We start from the raw sequence: 11,911 nt of genomic DNA, 5'->3' as shown, positions 1-11,911 counted from the left end.
ACTGTAAGCACGGGGAGTTGGCTCAGGTCTCCTACCTGACTTAGCTATACCCCCCGTGTGCCCCCCCCCCCCCCAAGAAATTTTTGGGGCTGCCTCTCGGGCTTCCAGCCGCACTTTCGTGCTGCTTCCTCATACCGCCGCCTCTCCGCGTTCGCTGCCTCCAGCTCAGCCTTGGGGCGGCGATATTCTCCAGCCTGTGCCCAGGGTCCTTCTCCGTCCAGAATCTCCTCCCAGGTCCAGGAGTCCTGCGATCGCTGCTGCTGCCCGCTACCACGCTGCTTGGTCCTTTGGCTGTGGGTGATTCTGTAACGTCCGTCGTTAGGAGAAAGAGAGGAGGACCAAACTGCAGCGTGGTGAGTATCCATTTTAATATGAATACTTGAAACAAACAAAATAACGAATAAACAAACGAAGACGAAACAGTCCCGTAAAGGGACAACACAAACACAGGAACACCCCACACAATCACCCACACCCCACAATACAAAACAGGCTACATAAATATGGTTCCCAATCGGAGACAACGACTAACACCTGCCTCTGATTGAGAACCATATCAGGCCAAACACATAGAAATAGACAAACTAGACATACAACATAGAATGCCCACTCATATCACACCCTGACCAAACAAAACATAGAAACAAACAACGCAAACTATGGTCAGGGCGTGACAGTGGGAATAAACAAGCCCGCTCGAAGAGCAGGCGGGCCTACCGACTTAAATAGCCAAACTAAAAGTCTAAACAAGAAACAGGTGAAACAAATCCGACCAAACCAACAGACAAGGGAAAAAGGGATCGGTGGCAGCTAGTAGGCCGGTGACGACAACCGCCGAGCACTACCCGAACAGGAAGGGGAGCCACCTTCGGTAGGAGTCGTGACAGAATGTATCTAAAACAATTTGATCTGTTTTCCCCACCAAGATGTACATGCTAAAATCGCCACAGGCAGAGCAAACTAAATCCCCCTGTTCAATATGAAAACAAAGAAACACGGAAATTACAATAGCTTCAAACTGAATGCTTTATTTTTGCGGGAAATGATTATATAATGAGATAATAAGCATTGACAAAAATCTATATTTTCTGTCCAAAAATGATGCAGAAAAATTAATCCATGCATTTGTTACTTCTAGGTTAGACTACTGCAATGCTCTACTTTCCGGCTACCCGGATAAAGCACTAAATAAACTTCAGTTAGTGCTAAATACAGCTGCTAGAATCCTGACTAGAACCCAAAAAATTTATCATATTACTCCAGTGCTAGCTTCCCTACACTGGCTTCCTGTTAAGGCAAGGGCTGATTTCAAGGTTTTACTGTTAACCTACAAAGCGTTACATGGTCTTGCTCCTACCTATCTTTCCGAGTTGGTCCTGCCGTACATACCTACACGTACGCTACGGTCACAAGACGCAGGCCTCCTAATTGTCCCTAGAATTTCTAAGCAAACAGCTGGAGGCAGGGCTTTCTCCTATAGATCTCCATTTTTATGGAATGGTCTGCCTACCCATGTGAGAGACGCAGACTCGGTCTCAACCTTTAAGTCTTTACTGAAGACTTCTCTTCAGTAGGTCATATGATTGAGTGTAGTCTGGCCCAGGAGTGTGAAGGTGAACGGAAAGGCTCTGGAGCAACGAACCGCCCTTGCTGTCTCTGCCTGGCCGGTTCCCCTCCACTGGGATTCTCTACCTCTAACCCTATTACAGGGGCTGAGTCACTGGCTTACTGGTGCTCTTTCATGCCGTCCCTAGGAGGGGTGCGTCACTTGAGTGGGTTGAGTTACTGACGTGATCTTCCTGTCTGGGTTGGCGCCCCCCCTTGGTTTGTGCTGTGGTGGAGATCTTTGTGGGCTATACTCGGCCTTGTCTCAGGATTGTAAGTTGGTGGTTGAAGATATCCCTCTAGTGGTGCGGGGGCTGTGCTTTGGCAAAGTGGGTGGGGTTATATCCTTCCTGTTTGGCCCTGTCCGGGGGTATCATCGGATGGGGCCACAGTGTCTCCTGACCCCTCCTGTCTCAGCCTCCAGTATTTATGCTGCAGTAGTTTGTGTCGGGGGGCTAGGGCCAGTTGGTTATATCTGGAGTACTTCTCCTGTCTTATCCAGTGTCCTGTGTGAATTTAAGTATGCTCTCTCTAATTCTCTCCTTCTCTCTTTCTTTCTCTCTCTCGGAGGACCTGAGCCCTAGGACCATACGTCAGGACTATTGGGCATGATGACTCCTTGCTGTCCCCAGTCCACCTGGCCTTGCTGCTGTTCCAGTTTCAACTGTTCTGCCTGCGGTTATGGAACCCCTACCTGTCCCAGACCTGCTGTTTTCAACTCTTAATGATCGGCTATGAAAAGCCAACTGACATTTATTCCTGATTATTATTTGACCATGCTTGTCATTTATGAACATTTTGAACATCTTGGCCATGTTCTGTTATAATCTCCACCCGGCACAGCCAGAAGAGGACTGGCCACCCCTCATAGCCTGGTTCCTCTCTAGGTTTCTTCCTAGGTTTTGGCCTTTCTAGGGAGTTTTTCCTAGCCACCGTGCTTCTACACCTGCATTGCTTGCTGTTTGGGGTTTTAGGCTGGGTTTCTGTACAGCACTTTGAGATATTAGCTGATGTACGAAGGGCTATATAAAATAAACTTGATTGATTGATTGATTGATTGAAATTGATTCCATCCATCTCTATGAATGACCTCTGAAGCACAGCAAAACCCATGTGGCTGGTGAGCAAGATCATTAAGATCAGTGATTACTATTGACAGAGATAAAGTACTGAACATTATAGTTAGAGTAGTAGGTTTTAGAATGAAGGATTCTAATGAATTCATGTCCTCAATTCTCAAGCAGGAGACTGTTCCAGAAAGAGAGATCAATGAGTTAGCAAGTGAACTTTAGACAGATCCCGAATGGCCTTCAGATGCAGAGGAGAGGCTAATGTGTGCACACCATGGTGACGCCAGACTTGGAGACGACCCAAAGACGTCCCAGGTCGTAGGTCACATGGCCCATGTGCATGCCCATTTGGATATTGCTCCATCCAGTGCCCTCTGGTTTACTGGCTGTGATGCCGTCTCTGTTGAAGAAAGGGACGAGGTTCACATGTTTTAAAGCTTATTCATATTTTTAAGTAATTTTGGACTATATTATTTATATAGCTATTGATTTTTGAAGAATATAACTTATAAATGCCTATTGAGCTTAATATAACTGCATCAGAAGCCAAAATGTAAGCTTTTACTCAATTGTTTGTTTGTTTATAATAACATTGTTTACATGTTCCAAAAAATATACATGTGGGGTCTGTCTTTGCATCCGTAGCTCCATGTATGGATTTGAGAGTAGTTACATGTCTCTAACTACATTCCTCAGCTGTTTACCAAAACAAGTGGTGGGGTGTCTGGGAAGTTGTTGTTTTAATCACAAACTGTAGCTTTACAGGACATCCCACTTTACATATTTTACCTTACACTGTCTACACATTTCTTTATAAGTCTATTATAAGTTTAGATCTGATTTCATTTTCCAGATATTATTTATGTATCCATTTAAATATTTCTGTAAGAAGCTTCACAAAGCATGTACAGTGAGGATAAGATTTATCCACAAGGAATAATAATTATAAGTTATTACCTCAAGTTGAGTGGGAAAAGGGTGGAACCATAGACATAGTTCAGTATCAACGTTACCTGGTATAAACACTACCCTCAGAGTTGACCCCAAAGACACTACCATCAGTTGCCACCTCAATCATGGAAAGCTTGCCATCAATGTGACTCCACTCCTTGTTTTGGCAGTCTAGATTCAGCTGGAAACAAACAGATTCAATCAGGGTTTAAGGACAATTTTAACAGTTATAATATGAAACAGTTTTAGAATAACTGACTCTCCATCTTAAATAACTCTCCATCCTCTACTTCTCTGCTCCAGCTCTCACACTCTTTCCCAGATCTTACACTCATTAAGTAGATATCATCATTCTTGTTGACTGCCCAGCACCCAAAGGGTCCACAACTGTAGTACTTCACACTTCCTGGAAATCTTGTCCATGGAAGGGGTGAGTCAGGTCCCTTGTAACCAACTGTGGCACCACGTGTCAGACAGTATGGAGTATCGTACATGTTAGCCCCCACAATAAACTGTTCACCTCCACCATCCAACTGCTTCAGAAGGCCTGAAGACCACAAAGAAAGACAGACGGACGGACAATCAAACAAGTAGCACTTATGTGTGAGTAGTGCAAAATGACTAACAATAACAATGTTAAACTTGTAAAAGATGAATAATTCTTCCAAGAACACCCTGATGGTATCAGGAAAGCTAAGAAGCAGGTATCCTCTGGAGAAATATTGAGTTCATCCAGAGGACACATGCAGCTTACCTGCAGCTTGCACCCAGTTATCGGCCACATACTTGTAGATTGAGTCTGCCTTGTTGACACCCCAGATCCCTGCTGGTCCTACAGTGATATGCTTCAGGGAACCAGGCAGGCGGATCCATTTATCACCTACCAGGTAGTAGGGGATTTGACTTGTGTTCGTAGCAACCACTTGCCCCAGTCCTGCATCGATCTGCATCAGATTCTTGATGTTTACTACAATCTGACAGTCCCAGGCTATGGAGACACCAGATCAAAGACACGTCAGTAGAGTACAGCAGCAAAAAGGAGGATTCAATTATGGAGCCAACTTGATGATCAATTCCAAGTTTAATGTAGAACTGCCTGTAAAAATATTTTTCAGATGATGGTAACTTACCGTGACTGATGGCCAAGAGACAGGGGACCAATAGGACGGCTGCAGTGGCTCTCATGATGTCTCTGTAGATCTACAGTACAAGTTTGGTTGCAGTTTGGTTGAACACAGACTTTTCCCCTTATATGCAGTAGCCCTGCAAACAGCTTTCAACCCCCATGAAACTTTTAATGAGCTATTTATATTTTACAAACAACCTGTTCCAAGGAAAAGTTAATGGGAGGATGATATAACCCCACCCTTTACACACACACAAACCCTTTAATAATATACACTGTACAAAAATATAAACACAAGTGTTGTTGTTTCATGAGCTGAAGTAAAAAGATCGCTGATATTCTCCATATGCACAAAAATCTTTTTTCTCTCAAATTTAGTGCACAAAGTTGCTTACATCCTTGTTAATGAGCCTTTTTCCTTTGCCAAGATAATCCATCCACCTGACAGGTGTGGCACTACATTTAATTAAACAGCATGATCATTACACAGGTGCTGGGGACAATAAAAGGTCAGTTTTGTCACATAACACAATGTCACAGATATCTCAAGTTTAGAAGGAGCGTGCACTTGGCATGCGGACTGCAGGAATGTCCACCAGAGCTGTTGCCAGATCATTTTAGGTTAATTTCTCTACCATAAGCCGCCTCCAACGTCATTTTTGAGAATTTCTCAGTATGTCCATCTGGCCTAATTCAGTCCATCTGTATGGCATTGTGTGGGTGAGCGGTTTGCAGTGAAAAGAGTGCAGGTAGGGTTATGGTATGCGCAGGCATAGCTACAAACAACAAACACAAGTGCATTTTAATGATGGCAATTTCAATGTAAAGAAATATGACATTGATGACATCCTGAGGCCCATTGTGAGGGCCACTGTTTTTTTAAGGCATCTGTGACCAACAATCTGTAATCCCAGTCATGTGAAATCCATAGATTAGGACCTAATGATTTCCTAAAATGAACTGTAACTCAGTAAAATCTTTGAAATTGTTGCATGTTTTTGTTCAGTATAGACAGCTGCAATAGTTGGCTTAGTAACCAAACAGAGACTTACCAAATTAACTAACCAAACCATCAGTGGGTGGCCTGCTATTATGATAATCAAATTCAACAAAGCCAATAATGTTTTGAATTGAACTTTTGTAGGTTCAAAAGCAGCTCAAATGTAGAACATGTAAGAATGAACTTGCCATTGAATTCTAATGTTTTGATATACCGTTCGTTAGAGAGAAATAATGCACGCTCTAGAATGCCCTTCAAGACAATTAAAAACGAGTATTCAACAATGCCACAATATAAGTGATTTTAAAGCTTCCGTTGTTTCCCTTTGTGACCCACCTACTGTACTTGGTAGGTGGTATATTTGTAGAGTTGTTTGATAAGTTTGCTAAGCACCAAAGTGTTATAGTCCAGCACATGAGGAATTGAAAAATTGTATGGTTGAGAGGGATGAGGCAAAAAAAGATGGCAAATAGGTCTGGTTGTACAAACGATTGGCAAACATACTGTAAATTGAGAAATCATGTGACTAAACTGAATAAAAAGAAGAAGAAACTACACTATGAAACAAAGATAAATAGCATAAAGAATTATAGTAAAAAGTTTTGAGCATCTTCAATGAAAATTTGGGCAAGAAGGCAAACTCCTCTCCATCATTCATTGAATCAGATTGCTCATTCATCACAAAACCCACTGGTATTATCAACTACTTTAATGATTTTTTCATTGGCAAGAATAGCAAACTTAGGCATGACATGCCAACAACAAACAGTGTTTTTTAAATTGTCTATCAACAAGGACAAGCCACCGGGATCTGACAAATTGGATGGAAAATTACTGAGGATAATAGCGGACGATATTGCCACTCCTATTTGCCGTATCTTCAAGTTAAGTCTATTAGAAAGTGTGCACCCTCAGGCCTGGAGGGAAGAAAAAGTTATTCCCCTACCTAAGAAGAGTAAAGCCAACTAGCTAACGTTAGCCATCTAGCCAGAATTTGTAACATATTGTACGCTTTGCAAATTCTTAACATATAATACCAATTGTAATTCGTAACATATCATACAAATGGTAATGGACATCCACAAATGAATAAATACCATACAAAATGTAACATATCATACTAAATTGAGTGTTTCGGATTTACGTACAGAATAATACTAAATACTCTGAGACCAGGTTGCCAGGCTCCGCTGATAGCCAGGTGTAGTGGTGGTAAGGATTCACTCCATGGTGCTGAAAGGAAAGCTCTGCTGTTGGGACAGCTTTATGTAGGATCTATCAGTTTGTGGGCAGTTTGTGTTGTGCAGTGGCTTTGCTGGCATGTATCTAAAAAAAAATTGGTTGAGTTTGCCCCACCATGATTTCGATGCTAAAATCACCTTTGGCAGAGCAACCTAAAATCCCTCTGTTCAATATGATAACAAAAAAAACAATAACACAGAAATTACAATAGTTTCAAAAGGAATGCTTTATTTTTGCAAGAAATTATTATATAATGAGATAATAAACAATGACAAGGATTCCATCCAACCCTATTGATGACCTCTGAAGCACAGCAAAACCCATGTGGATTGTGAGCAACATGACCGTGCCCAAGTTTACACTACAGTTAAATAGCAGCCATGGCAAAGATCTATTGAAGTGTTAATCAAAGAGTGATCAAGAAAATATCAAATACATTTTTTTTTTAATGTCAATAAGATCATTGAAGAATTGAAAATAATAGGTAGAGCAATAGGTTTTAAAATTAAGGATTTTTATTAACTAATGTTGAAATTTCCAGAAAAAGAGATCAATGAGTTAGCAAGTAAACGTTAGACAGATCCCGAACGGCCTTCAGATGCAGAGGAGAGGCTAAGGTGTGCACACCATGGTGACGCCAGACTTGGAGACGACCCAAAGACGGCCCAGGTCGTAGGTCACGTGGCCCATGCGCATACACATTGGGATATTGCTCCATCCGGTGCCCTCGGGTTTACTGGCTGTGATGCCGTCTCTGTGTTGAAGAAAGGGTTGGGGTTCATGTTTTAAAGATTATCCATTTTTTTAAGTACATCCATTTTTGGACTTTAATAATTTATTATAGCCATTGATTTTTAAGAATGTAACTTCTGCCTCTTGAGCTTTATTCAACCACATCAGAAGCTAAAAATGTAAGCTTTTACTCAATTGTTTGTAAACAATGTTATTGTAAACAAACAATGTATAGCTTTAAAAAACATGTAACATTTTTTTTTAACAAATAATTGATGTGTCTTTGCATCCGTAGCTCCATGTATGAATTTGAGAGTAGTTACATGTCTCTAACTACATTCCTCAGCTGTTTACCAAAACAAGTGGTGGGGTGTCTGGGAAGTTGTTGTTTTAATCACAAACTGTAGCTTTACAGGACATCCCACTTTACATATTCTATCATACAATGTCTACACACTTCTTTATAAGTCTATTATAAGTTTAGATCTGATTATATTTGACTGATTTTATTTATGTATCTACAGTATTTTAGTTGTTGTGTAAAGAGCTTCACTAAGCATGTACAGTAAGGATAAGAATTATAATTAAAGGTATACCATTATTATACACATAGTTCAGTAGCAACCTTACCTGGTAAAAACACTACCCGCAGAGTTGACCCCAAAGACACTACCATCAGTTGCCACCTCAATCATGGAAAGCTTGCCATCAATGTGACTCCAGCCGTTGTTTTGGCAGTCTTGATTCAGCTGGAAACAAACAGATTCAATCAGGGTTTTAGGACCATTTCAACAGTTATAATATGAAACAGTTTTAGAATAACTGACACTCTCCATCCTCTACTACTCTACTCCAGCTCTCACACTCTTTCCCAGATCTTACACTCATTAAGAAGATATCATCATTCTTGTTGACTGCCCAGCACCCAAAGGGTCCACAACTGTAGTACTTCACAGCTCCTGGCAATCCTGTCCATGGAAGGGGTGAGCCTGGACCCTTGTAGCCAACTGTGGCACTACGTGTCAGACAGAATGGAGTATCGTCCATGTTAGCCCCCACAATAAACTGTTCACCTCCAGCATCCAACTGTTTCAGAAGGCCTGAAGACCACAAAGACAGACAGACGGACGGACAAGCAAACAAGGAGCACATATCTGTCAGTACTGCCAAATGACCTACAAGTTACAATTTTTAAAAAAATCAACAGCCTGATGATATCAGGAATGCTAAAAAGAAGGTGTCGTCTGGATAAATATTGATTAATGCTTTCCACTTACCGGCAGCTTGCACCCAGTTACCGGCCACATACTTGTAGATTGAGTCTGCCTTGTTGACACCCCAGATCCCTGCTGGTCCTACAGTGATATGCTTCAGGGAACCAGGCAGGCGGATCCATTTATCACCTACCAGGTAGTAGGGGATTTGACTTGTGTCCGTAGCAACCACTTGCCCCAGTCCTGCATCGATCTGCATCAGATTCTTGATGTTTACTATCTCCCGACAGTCCCATGCTATAGAGACAAATACATATGAGTAGAGTACACCAAGAAAAAGGAGGATGACATTATGTAGCAAACATCATCAACTCCAAGTTGATCAAGCATGTTTCAGATGATGGTAACTTACCATGACTGACAGCCAGGAAACAGAGGACCAATAGGACGGCTGCAGTGACTCTCATGATGTCTCTGTAGATCTACAGTATAAGTTTGGTTTTACACCAGACTTCAAATGTCCCGGTGGAAGACTTACACATACCTGCACATACCTTTCACTAATGATGGCTTCCTGTTCAACCTGTTTAACGAAGACTTGATGGTGTCCGGTGTCCGGGAGAGAGGAGAGTTGTGTTAAAGTCGCCTGATGATGAAGATCATTCCTTTGTTATTCTCATGTTTTCTGTGTTTACATTGAAATATGCATTTTCCATGTTTACATTTTGAAATACAGTGCCTATAGAAAGTCCACACCCATATTGGATTTCTTCACATTTTTTATTACCAAGTGGGATTAAAACAGATATAATAGCAATATTTTTTCAACCATCTTCACAAAATACTCTGTATTGTCATAGTGAAAGAAACTGATATACTTTTAAATTAACGCAAATGTACCTCGATAAAAACCCCCACAAATGTACCTCGATTATATACGTTTTAACCCCCCCCCCCCTTCCCTGAGTCAATACATGGTAAAAACACCTTTGGCAGCGATTACAGTCTACTTGGGTTAGTCTCATAAGAGCTTTGCACACCTATATTGTGCAATATTTGCCCATTTCTCTTTTAAAATCTTCTTCAAGCTACACTATATATACAAAGTATGTGGACACAACTACACATTTGTGGATTCAGCTATTTCAGCAACACCCGTTGCTGACAGGTGTCTAAAATCGAGCAAACAGCCATGCAATCTACATAAACAAACATTGGCATTAGAATGGCCTTACTGAAGAGCTCAATGACTTTCAACTTGGCACAGTCATAGGATGCCACCTTTCCAACAAGTCAGTTCGTCAAATTTCTGCCCTGCTAGAGCTGCCCCGGTCAACTATAAGTGCTGTTATTGTGAAGTGGAAACATCTAGGAGCATCAACGGCTCAGCCGCGATATGGTAGGCCAAACAAGCTCACAGAACTGGACTGCCAACTGCTGAAGTGTATAGCGCGTAAAAATAGTCTGTCCTCGGTTGCAACACTCACTACTGAGTTCCAAACTACCTATGAAAGCAATGTCATCACAAGAACTGTTCGTTGGGATCTTCATGAAATGGGTTCCATAGCCGACCAGCCGTACACAAGCCTAAGATCACTATGCGTAATGCCAAGCGTCGGCTGGAGTGGTGTAAATCTCGCCACCATTGGACTCTGGAGCAGAGGAAACGCGTTCTCTTGAGTGATAAATCCCGCTTTACCATCTCAAATAAAATAAAATAAAATAGTGTTTGTCACATTCGCCGAATACAACAGGTGTGAAATGCTGTTAGGAGTGTGTATATAAGGCGAAGTCAGGTGCAGGAGAGCAGAGTGTAGTGAACAGGCACACTTTTAATCCGGTCAAAATGACAGCACAAAGTAACATAAAATGTGCCCAAACACGGAACATAGACAAAAAGTAATGCGCGTAACAATATCCACAATATCAAAATACACGTAACACAAACAATCCTACCCAAAGACATGATGGGGAACAGAGGAATAAATACATATGGATTGATTGGGGAATGAAAACCAGGTGTGCAGGGAACAAGACAAAACAAATGGAAACATGAAAAATGGAGCGGCGATGGCTAGAAAGCCGGTGGCGTCGACCGCCGAACGCCACCCAAACAAGGAGAGGAGCCGACTTTGGCGGAAGTCGTGACAAATGCTTACTTACAAGCCCTTAACCAACAATGCAGTTGAAATAAATAAGTATTAAGTAAAAAATGGATAAGTACATTTAAAAAATATAAATAATTAAAGAGCAGCAGTAAAATAACAGTAGCGAGGCTATATAGAGGGGGTACCGGTACAGAGTCAATGTGTGGGGGGGCACAGGTTAGTCGAGGTAATTGAGGTGGCAGTCCGACAGATGAATCTGGGTTTGGCAGATGCCAGGAGAACGCTACCTGCCTGAATGCATATTGCCAACTGTAAAGTTTGGTGGATGAGAAATAATGGTCTGGGGATGGTTTTCGTGGTTCGGGTTAGGCCCCACTAGGTCATATAGTTTATGTAAAGGTGTTGTGGATCATGGCTAGACTGCAATTTGCAAGTGTTGCCAAAGATTTTCAAGCAGACTTAACTCAAAACTGTAACTTGGCCACTCATTGAACATTCACTGTCTTCTTGGTAACCAATCAGTGTAGATGTGTCTTAGTCCTGTTGAAAGGTGAATTCCTCTCCCGGTGTCTGGTGTGAAGCAGACTGAAACAGGTTGTCCTCTAGGATGTTGCCTGTACTTAGCTCCATCCTGTTTCTTTTCATCCTGAAAAACTCCCCCAGTCTTTGCCAATGTCAAGCATACTCATAGCATGATGCAGCCACCACCATGCTTTAAAATAAGGAGGCAGTTACTCAGTGATGTGTTGTGTTGGATTTACCCCAAACATAAGGCTTTGCATTTAGGCCAAAACGTGTATTCCGTTGCTGTGTTCATTTTGTTGCCTTGTTGCATACATATGCATGTTTTGTAATATTTTATT

At 41.7% G+C, this 11,911-nt stretch overlaps 2 protein-coding genes across 2 annotated transcripts; both read right to left on the bottom strand.

Annotated features, from left to right (window-relative positions):
- Positions 1–2,842: 2,842 nt before the first annotated feature.
- LOC120031743 (fish-egg lectin-like) lies at positions 2,843–4,811 on the bottom strand. Its single transcript, XM_038977534.1, has 5 exons — positions 4,757–4,811; positions 4,381–4,614; positions 3,956–4,173; positions 3,689–3,807; positions 2,843–3,075 (listed from the first exon to the last, which is right to left on the bottom strand). The coding sequence occupies exons 1-5, from the start codon at positions 4,809–4,811 to the stop codon at positions 2,934–2,936; spliced, it is 768 nt and encodes a 255-aa protein (XP_038833462.1). The 3' UTR covers positions 2,843–2,933.
- A 2,795-nt stretch (positions 4,812–7,606) lies between these two features.
- Positions 7,607–9,407, bottom strand: LOC120032089 (fish-egg lectin-like). The gene is made up of 5 exons (XM_038978032.1): positions 9,353–9,407; positions 9,004–9,237; positions 8,609–8,826; positions 8,357–8,475; positions 7,607–7,748 (listed from the first exon to the last, which is right to left on the bottom strand). Exons 1-5 carry the CDS (start codon positions 9,405–9,407, stop codon positions 7,607–7,609), a joined length of 768 nt encoding a protein of 255 aa, XP_038833960.1.
- Positions 9,408–11,911: the final 2,504 nt, after the last annotated feature.

Source organism: Salvelinus namaycush, chromosome 38, assembly GCF_016432855.1.
Source record: "Salvelinus namaycush isolate Seneca chromosome 38, SaNama_1.0, whole genome shotgun sequence".
Lineage (NCBI taxonomy): Eukaryota > Metazoa > Chordata > Actinopteri > Salmoniformes > Salmonidae > Salvelinus > Salvelinus namaycush.
This window is presented reverse-complemented; position numbering and strand designations above follow the sequence as displayed.

Bases quoted from the DNA above. Each gene is read 5' to 3' on its own strand.
- LOC120031743 (XM_038977534.1), bottom strand. From the start codon at position 4,811: ATGAGAGCCACTGCAGCCGTCCTATTGGTCCCCTGTCTCTTGGCCATC. The intron at 4,615-4,756 runs GTAAGTTACCAT...GTGTCTCCATAG, and splicing joins TCTCTTGGCCATCAGTCACG to CCTGGGACTGTCAGATTGTA. The intron at 3,076-3,688 runs GTAACGTTGATA...TTTCTTCAACAG, and splicing joins GAGGGTAGTGTTTATACCAG to AGACGGCATCACAGCCAGTA.
- LOC120032089 (XM_038978032.1), bottom strand. From the start codon at position 9,407: ATGAGAGTCACTGCAGCCGTCCTATTGGTCCTCTGTTTCCTGGCTGTC. The intron at 8,476-8,608 runs GTAAGATCTGGG...GTTTGTTTCCAG, and splicing joins ATGATATCTTCTTAATGAGT to CTGAATCAAGACTGCCAAAA. The intron at 7,749-8,356 runs GTAAGGTTGCTA...TCTTCAACACAG, and splicing joins GCGGGTAGTGTTTTTACCAG to AGACGGCATCACAGCCAGTA.